The 18,214-nt window shown below is 41.4% G+C and overlaps 2 protein-coding genes and 1 non-coding gene across 3 annotated transcripts in view; 1 reads left to right on the top strand and 2 right to left on the bottom strand.

The window, feature by feature from the left end:
- LOC101306826 (probable ATP-dependent RNA helicase DHX36-like) overlaps window positions 1–1,703 on the bottom strand; it is a 14,881-nt gene extending 13,178 nt beyond the window's left edge. The window contains exons 1-5 of the mRNA XM_004301513.1: window positions 1,469–1,703; window positions 1,253–1,407; window positions 1,084–1,171; window positions 786–1,010; window positions 187–282 (exon numbers count right to left, since the gene is read on the bottom strand). Of these exons, the coding sequence (XP_004301561.1) occupies window positions 187–282; window positions 786–1,010; window positions 1,084–1,171; window positions 1,253–1,407; window positions 1,469–1,639 (735 nt within the window). The 5' untranslated portion in view covers window positions 1,640–1,703. The remainder of the gene's footprint in view (window positions 1–186; window positions 283–785; window positions 1,011–1,083; window positions 1,172–1,252; window positions 1,408–1,468) is intronic.
- A 652-nt stretch (window positions 1,704–2,355) lies between these two features.
- LOC101306533 lies at window positions 2,356–11,970 on the bottom strand. Its single transcript, XM_004301512.1, has 10 exons — window positions 10,573–11,970; window positions 7,585–10,479; window positions 6,947–7,453; window positions 6,602–6,852; window positions 6,379–6,523; window positions 5,060–5,252; window positions 4,941–4,976; window positions 4,644–4,862; window positions 3,557–4,260; window positions 2,356–3,386 (listed from the first exon to the last, which is right to left on the bottom strand). Exons 1-10 carry the CDS (start codon window positions 11,851–11,853, stop codon window positions 2,754–2,756), a joined length of 6,864 nt encoding a protein of 2,287 aa, XP_004301560.1. The 5' UTR covers window positions 11,854–11,970; the 3' UTR covers window positions 2,356–2,753.
- Window positions 11,971–15,015: 3,045 nt separating this feature from the next.
- LOC101305948 lies at window positions 15,016–17,695 on the top strand. The gene is made up of 3 exons (XR_184702.1): window positions 15,016–15,248; window positions 15,573–15,711; window positions 16,602–17,695. It is a non-coding gene; the product is annotated as an uncharacterized LOC101305948 (transcript).
- The last annotated feature ends 519 nt before the right edge of the window (window positions 17,696–18,214 follow it).

Here is an 18,214-nt window from a genome sequence, read left to right as displayed (position 1 = left end):
GCTAAATTTTTAGGTCAAGAAATAAGTTGCTACGACTTACTAGTAAATAACAAAAGCTAATTTATCATTTATATTCATTTATGAGCGATACCAACACCAAGTCTGTGACTTAAACTAAGCGCAAAGATAAAGAGAAAGGAATGTGCAAACACATGGTTAGATGATAATGAAGGTCTGATGTTAAACCTGATTTTGTGCAATTGCTTGCAGCAACCTCTGATTCTCCTTGAACGATGGTAGTGATTTCCTGAATTCTAGCATCTTTTTTCCTTCAGGTGATTCCTTTTAACAAAACGACATAGTTGTAAAGAGAGCAGAAACACTGGCATATTATTAATTTGGCTCCCTATAATATCACAGAAAATTAATGGCATCTTAGGCAGTACAGAAACACAGAGCTAACTGGAGCTCCTTAGCAAGAATTTATTCAAAATTTCAAGTAACGGAACTAGTTATATTACTATTTTCTTGTACCAATTGTTTAGAGGGTTATCAGGCAACTCCATCTATGCCAATTCTAGGCAGCAAGGGTAGCTTATGGAGCCGGAGGCATTAATATTCACTAAAGAACAATAACATGGCTTATAAAAGAGGTGATCATGCACTCATGGTTATAGAAACAGTAGGCATTCTCTGTATTATTATTATTTTTTAAATCCTTTGTTTGAATTAAAAACCAAAGAAAACGGATTGACGATACAAACAGAACAAAACATTGCAGCTACGTTTGGGATGTTGAGTATGAAATGTGCATTAGGGAAAATACAACATCCAGGCAAACACACCTGCCAAGCTCTTTGCAAATTACGCATCCACAAACTCCTACGCTGAAGTACCTTCTCCATTACAGAACCATCAAGATAAGAATCCGCATTCTCCTTATCAACCTGATCAAGGTACTCACTGTCACCTAAATTGGCTGGTACCTTCCAGGAACTCAGCAGGAGACAATCAAGGTGTTCTTGCAGTAGACCCTCTACCCTCCTTTGCAAGCCAAGAGGAATAACCACCTGGAGAAAAAAGAACAATCCTGTCATAAAGCACTTCCAAAGGAATTGTGTACAAAGAAAGAAAAGATAGTACCTCTCTTTGTGGGCGCTTATCATCCAAATCGGGGCGGTAGTTTGGAAGAGGAACCTTGCTGGCCACCACCACTTTGCCATATATTTCACTAACAGTAAGAATGCAGTTGGCATGAGTGAATGATCAATGAAGGATTCAGAAAAGCATCCTGTAACAACATGAATAGAACCTGTGAAGTCCCATCCTTTTGGCGAGGTTAGATATCTGCTCATAGTCTCTCCTATCTCTTTTATCTCTTGAAACAATTTCTTGGTCCTTGTCACTACGCAGCAGCAGGCTCAGTTTCCATTTCCACTCGTCAATGTTGGCCACTGAAGATGAAGCCTACAAACAATGTTTCAGTCCCAAACACTTGAAAACCAAAAAGAAAAGGGCAGTGAGCTACCTTTTGGCTTTCGAAATCGCACTCATACTCGTCGTCGGAGAACTGCTCCGCAGTGTAGCGGCGGTTAGAGAGACAGAGGGTGAGGTGGTGAGAACGAAAACAAGAAGAATGGTTGGAGGAGGAGGCTACTGATTTGAGAAGCAGAGACACCGCCGCTCTCGAATAATGCATCTTCTTCTCATTCTAAAACACTTCAAGGAATCAAGACCAAGGAACAACTCTAATTTGATTGAGGAGTTTTCACAAACACCTGGTGTGCAATACCAAAACCACACGAGAAACCAAATCACCTAGCGGTACGGGTCTCTGGTTCCAGAAAAGACAGTTAAATACCCAAATGTGGCCGGTAAACGGTAACTAGTATTTTTTTTACTTGGACCTCAAATACTGATTTTCATTTTAGTTGGATACAAAAATCACCCAACGGGTGGGCGTGCTTGGTTATATGGGTCTCTCAAATTTTAAGGGACTGCGATGCAAAGACACTTTTCGGATTGATTTTTAAGCAAGAACATGGACGTAATACTTGTTCTATCAAACAATAGCCGTTCCTGTAAATCACCAAACCCTTTGGTTTTCCATTCAATTCAATTTGAGTAACTCAATCTCTACGTCGTTAGGAGGAAAAAACCCAGATTGCACGGGTTGTTTCAACCCAGAATGCTTTCTCATCGTCTGATATTGTTTGTTGTTTGGCCACTTGCCCTTTTAGTGGGAGGAGGCTTTGTCCAGCACTGGTTCCCTCTAAATTTCAATGCACAAGCTTGAGCCTTCTGCCCACCCCATAGTCATTTCAACTTGCCATCCCAACCAAAGAACAATGCATAAAGATAAGTAGCTGAATGATAAAGACAGTTTTCTTCTCCAGATGTAAAAGAGAAAAACAAGAGCATCTGAAGAAGCATCGAGGGCCATATATTACTAAAATTGGAATACAACATTCTACTACATCAAACCCCAACTCAGTTTGCAGCCAACAAAGAGTTCAGTTCAATTCAAACAGGAAAACCCAATGGACCGCAACTGAAATAAATACTAGTAACCACTATCCATGCCCCCTCCCTCTTGCTATATCCCATTTCCATTTATGCAAAAACCTTCACTGGGAAAACCTAGCATAGCTAACATCTATAGATATATCTGAACAAAATCTTAATCTCAATACTAGACACGCACCTACTGATGCAACAGATGCTGCAAAAAGCAACCAAAAATTCTTTATTCCTGAACAAATGTGCTGCAACCCGACTGCTTTGCAGATGAAATTAAAGCCAAGCAGCTCGTCCTAATTACCACTTGGGGTCTGTTTAGCCACATATACTTGCTTCATCTTGGATGGAAAGCTCTTTTCTGCACCCATAGATTGATTCCTTCCATGGAATCCCATTCTTCGGTGGGACCACTCGCCCCCTGAACTATTTTTCTGAGATCCACCTCTCTGATAATATGAGGAATGGCCATACTGCTGATTCTTGTGCTGAGAAGGCTGAGATTTGACATTGGAACTTGCGTTGTTATGTCCACTAACACTGCTACTACTGAGATTCGGATCAACCTGTGTCTTGTTACCATCCCCGCTGGTGCTTATTGCTGAGCTCTTAGTGCCAACACTCTGTGTTGAAGCCCCAGTGCTGCCAGAGCTGGAAGGGCCTACTAACCCCAGTTCATCTGGAAATCGGGCAACAGTAGCATCTGTCGCCACAGGAAAATTCCGGCTATTATCCAAAGTTGCTGAAGCTCGAGACTCGGGGAACCTGTTCCCAGTTAATGATTGGTCAACAGGACCATGGCCCTGGCTAAATTTTGAAGGGTGCATACCATCACCCTGTTGCTGCAATGGCATCGACAGAGGAACAGACTGAGGAGGTGCAGCAGGAACATGAGGCCAACGAGCTTGAACTGACATGTCCGCAGATGACTGCAAAACAAATTTTTAGCAATGGTTGCATTAACCAGAGAGAATGCAATATGGATAGTACACTGCACCAGCATTAAAAGCATGACAAGCATGCAAGGAGGGGCAACCCAAGGGCCATGCATGACATAAAAGGGAGGGGACGGTTTCACGTCAACAGTTCAAAGTTTTACCTGGAAAGGAGAAACATCAAACAAGGCCATAGGTGATGGCATAGGAAGTAGTGGTGACCCAGGTGCCAAATGCTGGACCGGAGCAGACATGTTAGTAGGATTACGCTGTGTAGAAACCATATTCATGTTGTTCATCTCCACTTCACTCACACCCATGGCTGAAGATACAGGGTTGTGCTTCCAATCAGGCTGCTTTCCTGATGGGATATAGGTAGTACCCATGAAACTCAAGCCAACTTGCCCAAATTGTCCAACAGGTGCGAAGTGGTTATAAACAACCATGTGGGGTGGCCCTTGAACACCTGGTATGCCTCCAGCAGGACTGATAAAAGGACCAGTAAAACCTGCAGGAGGACCATAGAATGAGTCTACCCCAGAATGGCATTGCTGCCAGGTCCCAAGCGGAGCTGAAGGAGACGCATTGTTCTTTTGGGATTGTGATTGGTTTGCCGATGCAGATTCATCAGGAGGTCCATAAGCAAAAACAGGAGCCCCCATCAAGGGATTCATCTCATAAAAGGGAAAATGGGAAGGTGGGCCACCAGGAAAGTGTGGAAGCATTTGGGCGGAAGGATTCTGAGGACTTGGTACAGGTGGCCATAGTGAAATTGGTGGGGTCTCTACAGATAGATCCGCTGGAAGGGAAACACTGAGGGACTCTTCAGCCCTTGATTGACTGGCTAATTGCTGATCACCAGATCCACCTACCAAAGATTAAAGACCACTTTAATTTGATAATAATCTTAAGAACGAGAAAATATAGCTCATCACAAAAACGGGACAAATTAACACCTGCTGATATCCCATCAACAACAGCACCTTCAACACCATTGGGACGGGGGGCCACAACATAATTGGTTATAAGGAAATTATTATGACTTGGTAAGGGTGGCTGTAAGGAATTTGGAGCCGTGTCAACAGATAGATCTGCGGGAAGGGAAACACTGAGAGACTGTGTGGCCCTTGAGTGACTGGCTGATTGCTGGTCAGTAGCTCCACCTACCAAATATTAAAGATGCTCTCATTTTAAAGAAAAAGTTATGATAAGTAGAAACAATGGTCATCACTAAGCAGAAAAATTATTCACCTCCAGTTATGCCATCAATACCAGCACCAACAAAACTCTTTGTATCCGCACCAGAGACAGAGCAAGAACCCAAATTCCCAACAATTTCGTCACTACTGATAGCTGCAACAGCAACAGCTGAAGCAGCTGCTTCAGCTTCTGCTTCAGAGTCTTCCAACTGACCACTAGACTCAGTAGGGTGTTTTTCTTTCTCAAAGAGAAGATTACAATCATTCTCAGCTGCAGAAAGATTTTTGGAGAGTTGAATCGCAGATCGAGATGGTCCTGGTGGGCCAATTCCATGTGGAACAGCACGGCTGGTAGATGGTAGAATAGTTGGAGATGTGACCGCGCCTGAGAATACAAAGGGAGAAATTGAATGAGAAATGACCAAATGCAGCATTTAGTGACCTCCCTAAAAAAATTTAATTGCTCACCAAATTGAATTTTCTCGCCAGCAAGCAGGGAGTTGATTGGATTTGCAGCAGAAGAAAACAATTTATCCTTTGCCAAGATGGATGAAGACGACATGCTGGAAACTGAGGTAGTGAGAGATTCAACAGCAGCACGAGAGTCAAAGTGCCCAGGCTTCATAGCATCATCAAGTTGGGTCTGTGTCAAGGACATAACCTGCAAAATGCAGTCAGTCAGATGAGAATAAATGAAGCTTGCTTTTTATTGATACATCACCACCAAAGAATGAGAAAAAAAAAAGAGTTAAATATAAGTATTACACTGGAAGGTTCTAACTACGAATTCCTCTCTCATCTATGTCTAAACACATACATCGAAGATACATGATGTAGTCATATTTGTTCTTCTGGTGCTCGTTAATTAGCTGTTTACTTCATAAAAGAAGTCAGCATGAAGGAATTTGCAGGTTGGATAACCCTTTTTGGCATTTATGCCAATATCACTAGATTATACATTAGGAAGAACAAGTTCTTCACTTAATAATCAGATATCAAAGACTCTGATGTACCCCTCCTACTGCGCATCTGTCATCCATATCCATTCTCTCTCCATATGGGATACACTGCTAAATTGATTCCCCATGCTAAAGAAAAATAGATAATCAAAACACAGCTAAAGCACCCATACAGCACATAAGGACGCAGGAACATACAGAGGAAACTTATAAGTTCAGTCGGAACCATGGAGGAATAGGGCGCACGGACAAGTAAAATTGCTCCAACTATATAGAATTTTGAACCATATGCATACTAGCAGCAAAGTGTATTACATCAGTCAGTATTAAAATACTAACGAATAAGTGGATAGGGAGTGGAGTTCCTTTTAAAGGCCAAAACAAAAAACATTTTCAGTTTTTCACACCCCCTAATTTTTGAAATCACCATATAACCTGTATTTGCCAAATCCTAAGAAAAAAAAATTGCGACAAACTAATAATAAAACACCCCTCCCTCCTCCCCTCCATATCATCGCATACACGAAGCAAACAGCCATGGCAAGACAGCATGCTTGGCAGTGGTAAATTTACCATGGCATGTGTGCATATCTGCGGGTAAAATATTTAAAAGAAGACGAGTGAAGATAAGTACAGAAACATGCAAGTGAGAATGACTAGTATTTTTGGGTACTAGAAGCACTGGAGCAAATAATGAAAGCAATAAAGAGCAAAAACAAACAGAAAAGCAACACATTGTCTCACACTTTGTTAAGAGTACCAATTCAAATTTGCAACTGATGATAATAACAAATAGTCATAGATTTAGAATATAATTGATTTGCACACCTGTTGATTAGACTGTGAATTACCCCATGAGCCCAAAGGTGACCGAACATTATCTGGTACCTTATTCTTGTTGTCAAGAATCATGCCTCGTCCAAGGTTCTTTGCACCACCTGATACTACAGGAAGGGAGCTTGCGTGGAGGGACCTGATGAAAGGAAATAAAATAGTGATCACAATCTCGGTTTAATTTACGGGTTATAAATATATGCATGAGACAACAAACCTCATAGTTTGGGATCTGATATCAGCCTGGCCATCACTTTTCACAGCTGGAGTACCAATTGGAGCCAGTGGTTGAGTGCCAGTGGTGTTAAATCCAGCTGATACTTCGGTATTTGCCAATCCATGTCCCTCCGTAGCAACAAAATCTGAGCGAATGCTGTTTCCTGCTTCTCCATTTGCCACTGTAGAATTCTTACCCAAGTTGGCAGCGATAGTGGTACCTTTCAGAGTTGAACGTGGTTTCCGTGGCACCTGGAAAAATCAATAAACCAAATGCAGTTGAACAATACTATTTCATTTAATTCATGGCAGAGAGCAAAACTGAAACACAGCAGGGATTACTTACTACAACCTTTGTCGCCCAAGATTTTGCCTTGATTTCTTTTTCTCTCTGTTCGCGTCGATCATTCAACATTTGCCTCTTTGATCTCACTTCAATGAAATCGTCTTCATCACTAGGAGCCTCTATGCCAGGTTGCTCAAAAACCCGCACAACTCCACTTTGCAGAGGAGCATAAACATCTTCTTCAGAATGAATATGTCTTTTAAGGTTTCCCTCTCCAGATTGTGGGAAATTATGGCTCTTTGCCAAGGCATCTTTTGCCACACCCTTTTCAGTCCTGCTTCCATACTCTATTTCTTGTGAACTACTTGAACCAGGGATAATGCCTTCTGACACTGAAATTTGTCTGGAATGTTTATTAGACATGACAACCTTTCTAGGCCCACTTCTCACAGAAGGTCCCAAACCCCTTACAGGAGCATATTTGACTTCATGTCCAACGTGGTTGGATGAAACTGAACCAGTAGACTGCCTTTTGTCAGCACTTGCTCGAACCCGAAATTCAGTACGCTGCATATTACGTCGAGGTCTCCTAGGATATCCACTAGACTCTACATGAGTCGGCTCAGAATCAGGAAATGATCTGGAGCCAGGATTTTTAACTGTAAAGACATATTTTTTCCTCTGCCACCACCAGATACCAGGTCAAGAGCCTTCGGCCCACTTATATCTCTTCCTCTGACAATTGACTGAGCTGATGATGCTCCAATTTGAGAATGATTTTCAGATTCCCTGTTACCAGAAAAAGGACTGAAGTTTTTCCCAACCAAATTACCGTGTCCCTGATCTTCCCCTTGGAAAAGTGACCCAGACCTAGAACTGCTGTCGCCAATATAGGATTTTGCTGCTCCCTGCTGCCCCATAACAGAGGTTTCTGCATTTTTATCTGCTGCCTTATGATTTACCCCTTCAGATACATTCCCTTGAGATGGATCCAAGTGCCTTGAAGCAAGGCCCTGACGATTATCAGTCGGAAGTGAGATAACATCATTTTTCCTAGTTTGAGTATTACCTTGACCAGAATGAATAGGCTGATGACCTCCTGGGTTCTGATTTACAGAAAAACCAGAAGGAATATTGGGCTGAATAAAAGACATTGATTGAGGAGCCAATGGCAGTACACCCTGGGATATAGGAGATGTATACCTTAGCTGTCCAAACTGGAAGAGAGGAGGCTGTGACAGGTGCATGTGAGCAAGAGAAGGGCCAACCTGAGGGTGCAGAGGAAGAGGCATCTGTATAGAACCAATTTGTATTGCTGGGACTGGAGATGGTATCAGAGACGGACCTGAAAACAGCCCAAATTGAAGCTTGAAAGGTCCCTCCGTCTGATTTTGAATTGCAGATACTGTAGACATGACAGTCTGACTAGATAGCGGTTGAGGGGTAAGACTAATGGAAGAAGCAACATGATGCTGGGAAGATGACCCAGAACTAGAAGCATCCACAAAATCCACGCGTTCAGGACCAGCTGTCTTATGAGGGACATTATTTGGCTGAATAATTAAATTCTGCATTGCCTTCTCAGTTTCCAGGAACACTCTGGAAGAACTACCTACACCCAGTTGAGAGGAATCATCCATATGTTGAAGGGTTTTTTCACCAGTATGAATTCCATCAGAGGACCCATGCTCTTCAACAGTGCCAGAGGAAACCTGAGGTACAACAAATGTGCTTTCTTCATTCCTTGAAGTTCTATCATATTCATCATTTGGCATTCCAACTTCAACGCCTTCATTTAAGTACAGAACAAAGTTGTCCATATCAGGGGACTCTTTCCCCTCTAAATGCATATCCTCATGCACTTCATCTTCTTCCTCGTATCCATCTTCATCCTCATCATACTCCTCTTGTTCCTGATGTTGTTCATGGTTCTCAACGGCCCATTCCTCATCATCACCAACAGAGACAGAACTTGAGTCCTTTCCAGGATCGGTAGGTAATACAAGGGGTTCGTTCTCCTGACCAGGAAGGGAAACATTTTTACTATCCCCTGGGGCAGATAAAACAGAAGAATCTCTGGATTCATCCAAGTCATCATGAGAAAGAGGAGTTGGAGAACTAGGGGGGCTAGACACAGAGAGAGATGACTGTGAGTCACACCTTCGAGTGGAGTCTAGTTTTTGCTCCATATTCCCAGCATTTTCTTGTTTGACTTCAAGGATTTCAGGTTGTCCGAGATTCTCTGGCCGACTCCCATCATAACCTGTCTGCACAGTAGATTCACTTCTAGCTGCATGATTATACTGCATCTCATTTTCTGTAAAAGCTGAGGGGCCAGGACAATCAGGTTCACCCCTGTAGGAGGGTCTGTGAATTGAAGCTAGGGATGGCGGTGGAAGGACACGAGGCTGCCTCACAGAATACCGTGACCTACCAAAGGAATAAGGCCCATCTGCATCAGAATTTGGATAAAGTGGTTCAGGGTAAGGAGAATAAGGATTGTCATGGACCCGGCCCTGCCCCCATCCCACATCACTGAACTTTTCAGCAAAGTTATCATGGAAATCAGACTCAATCTCCGTGTTTCTGCTATAATGATCTACATTCCCTGAAAGGTTCCACCTCTGCCCCCTTAAATTAGGAATGTCATCAATGTGAGATTCTGCAACCCCTCCCTTATGATAAGTCCTAGAAGGCATCAATCCACCACCTCCATAGTGCTCTTTCCTTGACTGAGTTCTCCCACCAACAGGTAAATCTCTATCTCTTCTCGGACTATGATGACCGGTGACCTGATCTTGTAGAAGTAAGGTTGAGTTGTTCCCATTCTCATACACATCTCTTCTCCATGAATTAACAGGTTTTCCCCCATCCACAAAAGCAGAACTATCTCTAGGTAAATGCGGCCTAGAACCCATCTCAAAGGACCTGTTTAAACTTGAATCAGAAGATCCCGAGGCTGTTATCCTCTCCACCATTCTTTCACCATCCTCCCACTCACCAACGTCCCTTGAGACATCATTGTCTTTCACCATCCTAGACATGTTTTCATCTGCAACAGCCAAAGAATTACCACCAGCCTTTGCTGTTTCAGCCTTCCTCTTGGCAATCCTCTCCTCCAATTCTATAAGCTTCTGCTTAGCAGCATGTTTCCTCCTTTCTTCCTCCATAAACAACCTCCTTTTCTCCTCTTCCCTGGCTACTCTCTGCTCTTCAGCTCTTCGCATGGCTTCAAGTTGTTCTTGTTCTGCTCTCCATGCTGCTTCCCTAGCTTCTTCTTCCAACCTTCTCTGCCTCTCTATATGTTCCTTTGCCAGCCTTGCTCTCTCCTCCTCTTCTCGTCGGGCTAACTCCAAAGCTTTTTCTTGTTCATCAAGGATCCGCTGGCGCTCCTGTTCTTGCATTTTCTGAACCCTCTCAAGTTCAGCCTCGAAAGATTCCCTAACCGGATCATGGAAATCAGTTTGTCTAGTCACGTCCTTCTTCTTCTTAACCACACCTAAAAGACCACCAGAGAAGGGATCCCGGGTGTCAAAATCTGTACTTCCAAAGTCTTCCACGTAAGGTTTTTCACTCTTTGAGAATGGACGCTTCTCCCTTCCAAAATTAAGTAATGGATCATTAACAGGTAGTCCTCTACCACCCAAAGAGTATAAGGGTTTGGACACTGAGTTATTCTGTATGACATCGCCTCTGTATCTGTTCTGCTGTTCACTGCCATAACGGTCTCGTCTATTCCACTCAGTCCCTCGGCTTGCATGTGAATCCATAGCATTGTTCCAAGGTTGTCTCCCTCCATGGTTATACCCTGCATTATTTCTACCAAAATTATCTCGAGCATCTTCTTGAAAAGGCATCAGATTGTGCTTGTTTTCCTTAGCTGTTTCTCTGTTTAGACTCGATGGCCTAGCACCAAAACCATTTCTGTCAACTTGATCAGTAATTCCATCTCTTGAGAGAGTACCTGTTCTCCATGAGCTTCCTTCCCTTTCTTCTCTACTTGGTGTTCTTACATCTCTACCATATTGGTCCACCTTAGGGACTTCACTGGAAGAAACCTTTCCAGTTTCATTGTCATGCAGACCCTGTCTCTCAGAAAGGTTATGAACTGGCTTGTGTGGCAGAACACTAATTCTCGGCATATCAAAATCCCTATCCCAATATGATTCTGTATGGGAGAACCCATGGTCTCTGCTTCGGTCTGTGAAACCATGACCCGTATCGCGCTCATCGTCTGCCCAATCTGATCTCGGATTCAACCGAACTAGTGGTAACGGACCGGGAAAGTAGTCATCCTGCTTCTGTGCTTGCTCTGATGCTCTATTACCACCAAAACCCCGACTCTCACCCCCGTTCTCATTCAGTACATTGCTTGTACCATGACCTGATGTCTGCAGCTGCGGGCGCATGTCAACAATCGTACTAGAATGAGTACTTCCTCTCTGCTCATTTAGCAATTCATCACGCACTTGCCTCTGTTTCTGATTCAAACCATCCTTTTGCTTCTGTGAAGGCCCTGATGCTGAAGGCAAAGTAGCAGCCTGCAGAGAAGGGAAATCCTCACCCCTTAATAGCACGGCTTTCTCCACTGAGTGATAAGCTGGAGCAGAAGCAGTGGCAATGGGTCCCACAGAACCTGGGCGAGCTGAAGGTGGCATATAAACACTGTTCCCCCTTCCGGTGCCGTCATTACCATGCAAATTACTCTGCTCAATCCCATCAGCTCCATGATCACCAAGCCCTTCTTTCTCCTGCAATGCAACAGCGGTGGGCTTGGTCCACCCCATTCCTGCCGAATTAGGCCTCGGCCCACTCCCTGGCACGCCTCCGCCAGCCGGGCCACCACCAGAGCCCGCGGAATCAAATCTCTCATGCTCTTTCCGCAGCGAAGGCAGGTTCAAGGGGGGTGGTACAGAAAGCTTCGGCCCAGCCTTGTGCGCACTGCGAGGCCTCGAAAGGACCACCATTCCTCCACCGCCAGGTCTGGACCGGTTGGAGCTAGGATGCGGAGGATGGTGGGGGTTGTGGTGATGATGAGAAGGCTGGCCATACGATTTGTTCAGATTAACAGACACAAACTTTGCCCCGACTCCGGGATTAGCCATCGCACTCCTCCAGTATGATCCAATTCGCCAAAAGCATCAAAAACCCTAACCCTAGCCCTTCTGCTCCCGCCCGCCCGCCCTTATATTAAATCACACAATGTTCCCTTTCACGGATCGATTAATCCAAACCCTAGAGAGTCCCTCTCCAACCCTGATCGATCAAATACAAACAAAATCAATTATCACAAAAAGATCCAAAAGTTGGATTAATTGAAACTAAAAGCCTAATTCGAATCCGAGTTGTAAACAAAGTTAGGTTACACCGCAGATACGAAAAATGATAATGGGGAAGCTTACCTCCGGGAGCGTAAGATAGAGAGAACGGCGGTGCCGCTGTTACGACGGCGTAAGATAGAAGAAGCCCTACTGTCACCGGAAAGAGGAGAAAGAAGAGGGAGAAAACGAAAAATGAGCTAAGCGCACGAGAGAGAGACGAGAGGAAACCAAGGGGCACGGGTCTTTCTGTTTTCGAGTTTGTCCCCCTCCTTTTTTGGGTTATTAGACTTCCGCCCTACCTATTTTTGTTTATTTTACTACAAAGCGGTTCGTAATTTATTATACTACAAGAGGGACGTTCAAACTCGAAGGTTAGTTTCGGTTAAGGTTTGTCTTGTGTTATAGGTAGATTATGCACTATTAAACCATAGTAGTCATATCCAATCCTTTCTTCCATTTCATTAAACCGTTCCAAATAGATTTGAAGCTCAGTTGCTTCATCACATGGTCTAAACTAACATTTATTGTTGTATTACACAATATTAAGAAATATTATACTGGTTGAGAAGTAATGTCGTTAATGGAAACAATTAGTGAGTCTTATGAAGAAGACATGAAAATATGAGAAAACAAGCACATACATATCTAAAAGCGAAAGAATTCAAAAAAGTTGAGTTTGAACAACATACAAGGAATTGAACCTCTTGGGATTGATGTTGAGAAGCTTGTTGGTGCACATATTGGTAGTGATTGGAGTTAACCAAATTATTGGGTTGTGTCTACCAAAGCCCTAACAACAAAGAAAAAGGTAAAAAAAAAAAATCCATTGTTATTTATTCTCTTCACGGGAATACCTAATGATAAAATTAAATCTACATTATTGTTTTAGGGTAAATTTTTTCCTTTGTTATTTCTTCTCTTCAAGAGAATACCTGAGAGCAACTCCAACGGTGGAGTTAAAAACCAAGACCAGCCCTTGAAATAGAAAAAGCTATCTCCAATATAAAAAAAACTAGGTGTTAATCTTATAATATAGCCCCAAGTGTCATCTCAAGTCTTATATTCATGATTTTTCCAATACCAGCCCATGTGGGCTCTACAAGCACACATCTCATATGATATAATATCTCATTGTTGGAATAGTGAGAATAACACTTCCATATAGCACCTCATTGTTGGAGATGGAAAATTAATGAAATATGAATAGTGCCACAAAGGGTGCTAAAATAGAAATACCACCTTCAAATTGCACTTATTATTGGAGTTGCTCTAATAATAAAATTAAATCTACATTATTGTTTTACGAGAATACTTGTCAAGTTCTGCTGCCACACTGATAATCTTCAAATCATGTTATTGCACTCTCGTTAGAATTTAACTACTACTACACTTGTACTCGTCCAGTTCTGCTACTACACTGCTACTATACTAACTAGAAATTTAGTTGTTGCTTTTACATCCTTCTTGACAATCTATAATAGTACCCAACAACATCATCAAACACATAATCTCTCAAATCCTCCACCATTATCTTCCAAACCAGGCACAGTAGCAGCATCAAACTCATCATCATCCCCATTTTCAACAAACATCAACAAGCAATAAACAAACATTGTAGTATAATCAACCTGATAGTAGTAAAAAATATATATAATTGTAATAAGAACCACAGATGAAATTCAAAGCATAATTTTATTATATCATCCAAAACAATTGCATATAAACAATTGAACCTACCATGATCCATATATGCAACAAATATGTACAAGTATGGTACCGCTTCCAATTAATAACCGCAATTACTCTATCACAAATCCAGTTAAGGAAAACCTATCAAACAGAGAATCCAAAACGAAACAAGAATTGCAAAGGTCATACTCTACGATGGAGGTACCTGACCCAACCCGTCATCATCAAAGAACTCTGCCGCATCTTCAACAGCTCTGACATCACACCGGCAAGAACTTTAGTTTGTCTCAACGATTTGCAAGGCATTATTTCGATCTTTAGTTATTGGAGACGAATTCAATTGGATTTAAAATCTAATTTTGGAGAGAGAGAGAGCTGTGCATCATCGGGAGAAAGAAAGAGAGATATGGATAGGGTAGTGGCAAACTACGTAATTGTTTTAATAATTTGGGAAATTTAGTCATTTTGTCACTAATTTCAAAGTCAGGCTTGCATCATATTTTTTGGGCTGAGCTTATGTTATTATTTGTCTAAATTTTTTAAAATGTGAGTTATTTATTTTTTGCTTCTCTTCTCTTTAGGGTAATAATATATAATTTTCTCATTTTCTTTCCATCAACTGAACGAGGCAAACAAAAAAAAATAACAGAAAAGGTCGGAGAATGAGAAAAACACACGTGTGAGAGAGAGAGAGAGAGAAAAGAGGGAGTAGGTACGTGGTAGATAGTGGGCGCAGTTCTCCTCCCCATATATTCCCGCCCGTAACTTGGCCACCGCGTCCGCTTCGGGTCGAGTTTAAAAGTCAAGCTGGTAGAGTAGAGAGTCTCTTTCAAAACAAACAGAAAACTAGATAGAGATGGGCCCCACCCATGTTTAAGGTGTGTTCTGGAATGTACAGAGTACATTGAGTACTTTGGCTGTCTGGAGGACGTGTCAATCAGCAATTGGGACATGCAAATTACTTCCCCGTCTGGCTCCGTCGTCCGCGTTAAACGCGTGAGGTGCGTGATCCGGTAACTCTTTCCTCCGCGATCGACGATACGAAGGGTGGGTAACTTCATTAATGAACAGGTGTTGGAGAAGCTTTGCATCGGGTATTACCCGATCGTGTATATTCTCAAGGCAAAAGCATAAATGATTTGAGAGGTAGAATATAGATTTGGATTCGAGATAGTCGACAGACGGCAGTTATTGATGTATATTGCAAAGTCGATTACATCGGGAAATCTGGAAATCTGATCGGCAGTCTTCTGCTGAGCGACAGAGGTGTAGTTGTGGATTTCCACGAACCACCGTTGGATTCCCGACGATTTTCTAAACCTTGGGTCATCGTCGTACTTGATTCGTACAAGGTTAGTTTGTTGTTAATATGACACTATAATTGAAATTGTGTATATTTACTGTGATTTGCACGATCATGATGTGATAAATTGAAGGACTGAGTGGTTTATTATAGTATTGGTAGCAACGAAATGTAATTGTTCTTCTTTGCATGAAGGAATGTAATTGTTGTTCTTCATACTGAATTCAATTACATGATGAATATCGATATGGATGAGATTGATGGTGTTGGTCTCCGATTCAATGAGGAGAACTGTGATTGATTGGTTGTGTGCTTGTGTTTGATTGTGGGACTGTAACATTGTGTTTGATTATGGACTGTACCCATTGTGTAGAAGAAGGATCTCTCATTGATCAAAAAGTATGGGGCCGAGCGTTAGTTAGCAGAGGCTAGATATTAAAGCTTCCAGACCGGGAAGCATGAATTCTATATGTAAATGCATCCGCCAACGATGAAATCGAATCCAAATTGGGGTAAGTTTCCCAGACAATGAATGCGTTTATTACTTTATTTTGTTTTGTCAAATTTTTGGTCTATCCAAGTTATGTAATTGAGGAGTATGAGTATAGCTTGAGGTTGAGTTTGTATTTTACTGTAATTGAGGAGTATAAGTAAAGCTTGAGGTCGAGTATGTTTGAGGTTCAGAATCTTGTAGCAGTGGTTAGAAGGATTGGAAGTGTAAGGAGGAAATTTGATAGGAAATATGAACTGAAGTTTGATATAAAGATGTATGTATGACTACAGGCCAAGTTGGGATAGAAACCCAATATGCTGAGACCAAGTTCTATGTCAACCAATGACCAGACACCTTGAGAAGCATGACAGACTACTTGGTGGTGGAAGAGTGGTTTAGTAGTAATGAGAACCCATACAAATCTGTTATGGATATGGATAGGTTTTAGCTATGTATGGATAGTTATTTTTCAGTAACCAGTGAATAAGGAGTCATGTAGCTGTCCCAGTTAGTTGATTAGTCGTGTAGATTCACTCCCATCTTAGTTTTAGACCCAATCAATGTTACGACTTAAAAAGTTTGATAGCATCAGAGAAATATTGCTGATAGGATGATTTTTCCAGGAAAGAAGATGACTTGTTCTCATAGTTTTGTCTTATGTTTTTAAGAATTCTGTCCAATATTGGAGTGAATCTTGAATCACAAGTTTATATGTCAGCTTAGTAGTATTAACAACAATGATAAGTAAGGTTGAATACTTGCGATTGTTTCGCATATATTGGATCTGTTGGATCTCATTTTTGTACAAAAGAGGTCAGAGAAAGAGTGAAATGTTATTGATGGTTTTGGTTCATACAACTAAATGTCTTTGACTGAGACTTTTCCTTGGTTATGATGTATAATATATAGGGCCAAAACATCCACAGAGCATCAACTTGGCATATTGGCTCTGGTATTGAACCCTGTCTGGAAACTATAGCGTAGAGGCGGTAGAGCTACCCACCACCTAATGTATTGTTTGATCCAACTCTGTATAACTTCACAATATTGCTTGTTCTCCCTACTTAGCTTGTTGTTTGGTTGATCAAGTATCAACTGTAACAGCTTATGATGATGATCTCTTGATATTTGCTTTTTAATGTTATTGAATGATAGGAACTGATTATGCAAGAACTGATGTTGTCATTGAATGCCGGGAATTTTAGGAGCAGTTAATGCTTTTGCACATGTAATGTTTTCAATTTTTCATGCTTCTGTTTTTTCCGCATTATTGATTATGAACGTCCTTCAAATCGTGTTTTTTTGCTATTGCCATGTCATTTACTGTTTTCTTTGATATGGTTAATCCAGTAAATAGCCCATCTGCTAGGGTGGAGTGAAGGAAGTCTTGCCCTTTTTTTGCAAATTGTCCATTGTTTGGTTCGTCCGAAGAAGTGAAAGTCATAGCATTGATTGCATTTAAGATATTATATCTGATAAGTATATGCAATTGTATAATTTGTCCTCAAGTGTGCTTGTTATTGATAATGTATAATACCATAAGGCAACTGAAATGTTTGTACAGAAAACCGAAGCGAAAGGAGTGCTTGTAGGACTCCAGCTTGTATTGCAGTTTTAGGCTTTACTCGATGGAGTTGAAGGACTTCAAAATCTTGTTGTAAATGTTGTTTACTTGCTCTTTTGATACTTGATGTGGACCCCTTGATGAGTTGAAGAACTTTAGAATCATGTTGTCGAGTTGTTTGGTTGCTCTTCAGATACTTGGTGAGGGTTGTTGATGAACTATGGCTGACTGGTTGAATGCATTTTGGCTTTTCCAGACTTATACTTTACAATCACTTATTGTGACTCACTTAACAATTTATGAGTACCAACTAGCAAGCATAATTTTTTTTTAAATAATAATAATAAAATCTATCAAGCATGGTGGAATAAAAGGTTTGGTAAATTGGATTGTGACTCACTTAACAACTTATGAGTAGCAACTACAAAGCATAGTTATTCTGAAAAAGAAAAAAGAAAGAAAAAAAAAATAGCGCATAGTGGAGTAAAAGGTTGTTTACTGCATATGGCTCTAGCTCCGTTCCATTATTAAAGGGAGGAAGTAAAATTTTTAAAAATCTCGTGAAATAATATGTTATCGGAATAGTGAAATACGGCTATGGTTGAAAAATCACGTGTTTCTGGTAACATTCTTTCCTACGGGGAGCCCTATCGTTGGGAGCTGAACGCCTTTAAATTTTAACATGTGTGGTTAGGTCTCATCTATGTGAGAGTTTAACGTGTGGAAGAATCGACCAAACTAGGTCACGAAGAGGTAGGTAAGAGCGTTTCCGTGCGATAAGTGACGATGGATTAGGGTTGACCGCTTCGATCGAGTCCTAGACGTTGCTGAATCCAGTTTAAATTTATACCATAGCCCTGTTTTACTATAACAATCATATCAAACGGACGAATTTTCATTTTGTGAATTTTAGTTGTTGGAATCACAACATGCCTACTAACGATGTATAACTTGTTTA

This window comes from Fragaria vesca, linkage group LG5, assembly GCF_000184155.1.
Source record: "Fragaria vesca subsp. vesca linkage group LG5, FraVesHawaii_1.0, whole genome shotgun sequence".
Classification (NCBI taxonomy): domain Eukaryota; kingdom Viridiplantae; phylum Streptophyta; class Magnoliopsida; order Rosales; family Rosaceae; genus Fragaria; species Fragaria vesca.
The sequence above is the reverse complement of the archived record's forward strand: the minus strand, read 5'-3'. Positions and strand labels throughout refer to the sequence as shown.

Excerpts from the sequence above, each read along its gene's own strand:
- LOC101306533 (XM_004301512.1), bottom strand. The coding sequence starts at position 11,853 with ATGGTGGTCCTTTCGAGGCCTCGCAGTGCGCACAAGGCTGGGCCGAAG. Across the intron at positions 5,253-6,378 it reads ATTCACAGTCTAATCAACAG|GTTATGTCCTTGACACAGAC; the intron begins GTGTGCAAATCA and ends TGCATTTTGCAG. Across the intron at positions 4,863-4,940 it reads AACTATTCTACCATCTACCA|CTGAGAATGATTGTAATCTT; the intron begins GCCGTGCTGTTC and ends ATCTTTCTGCAG.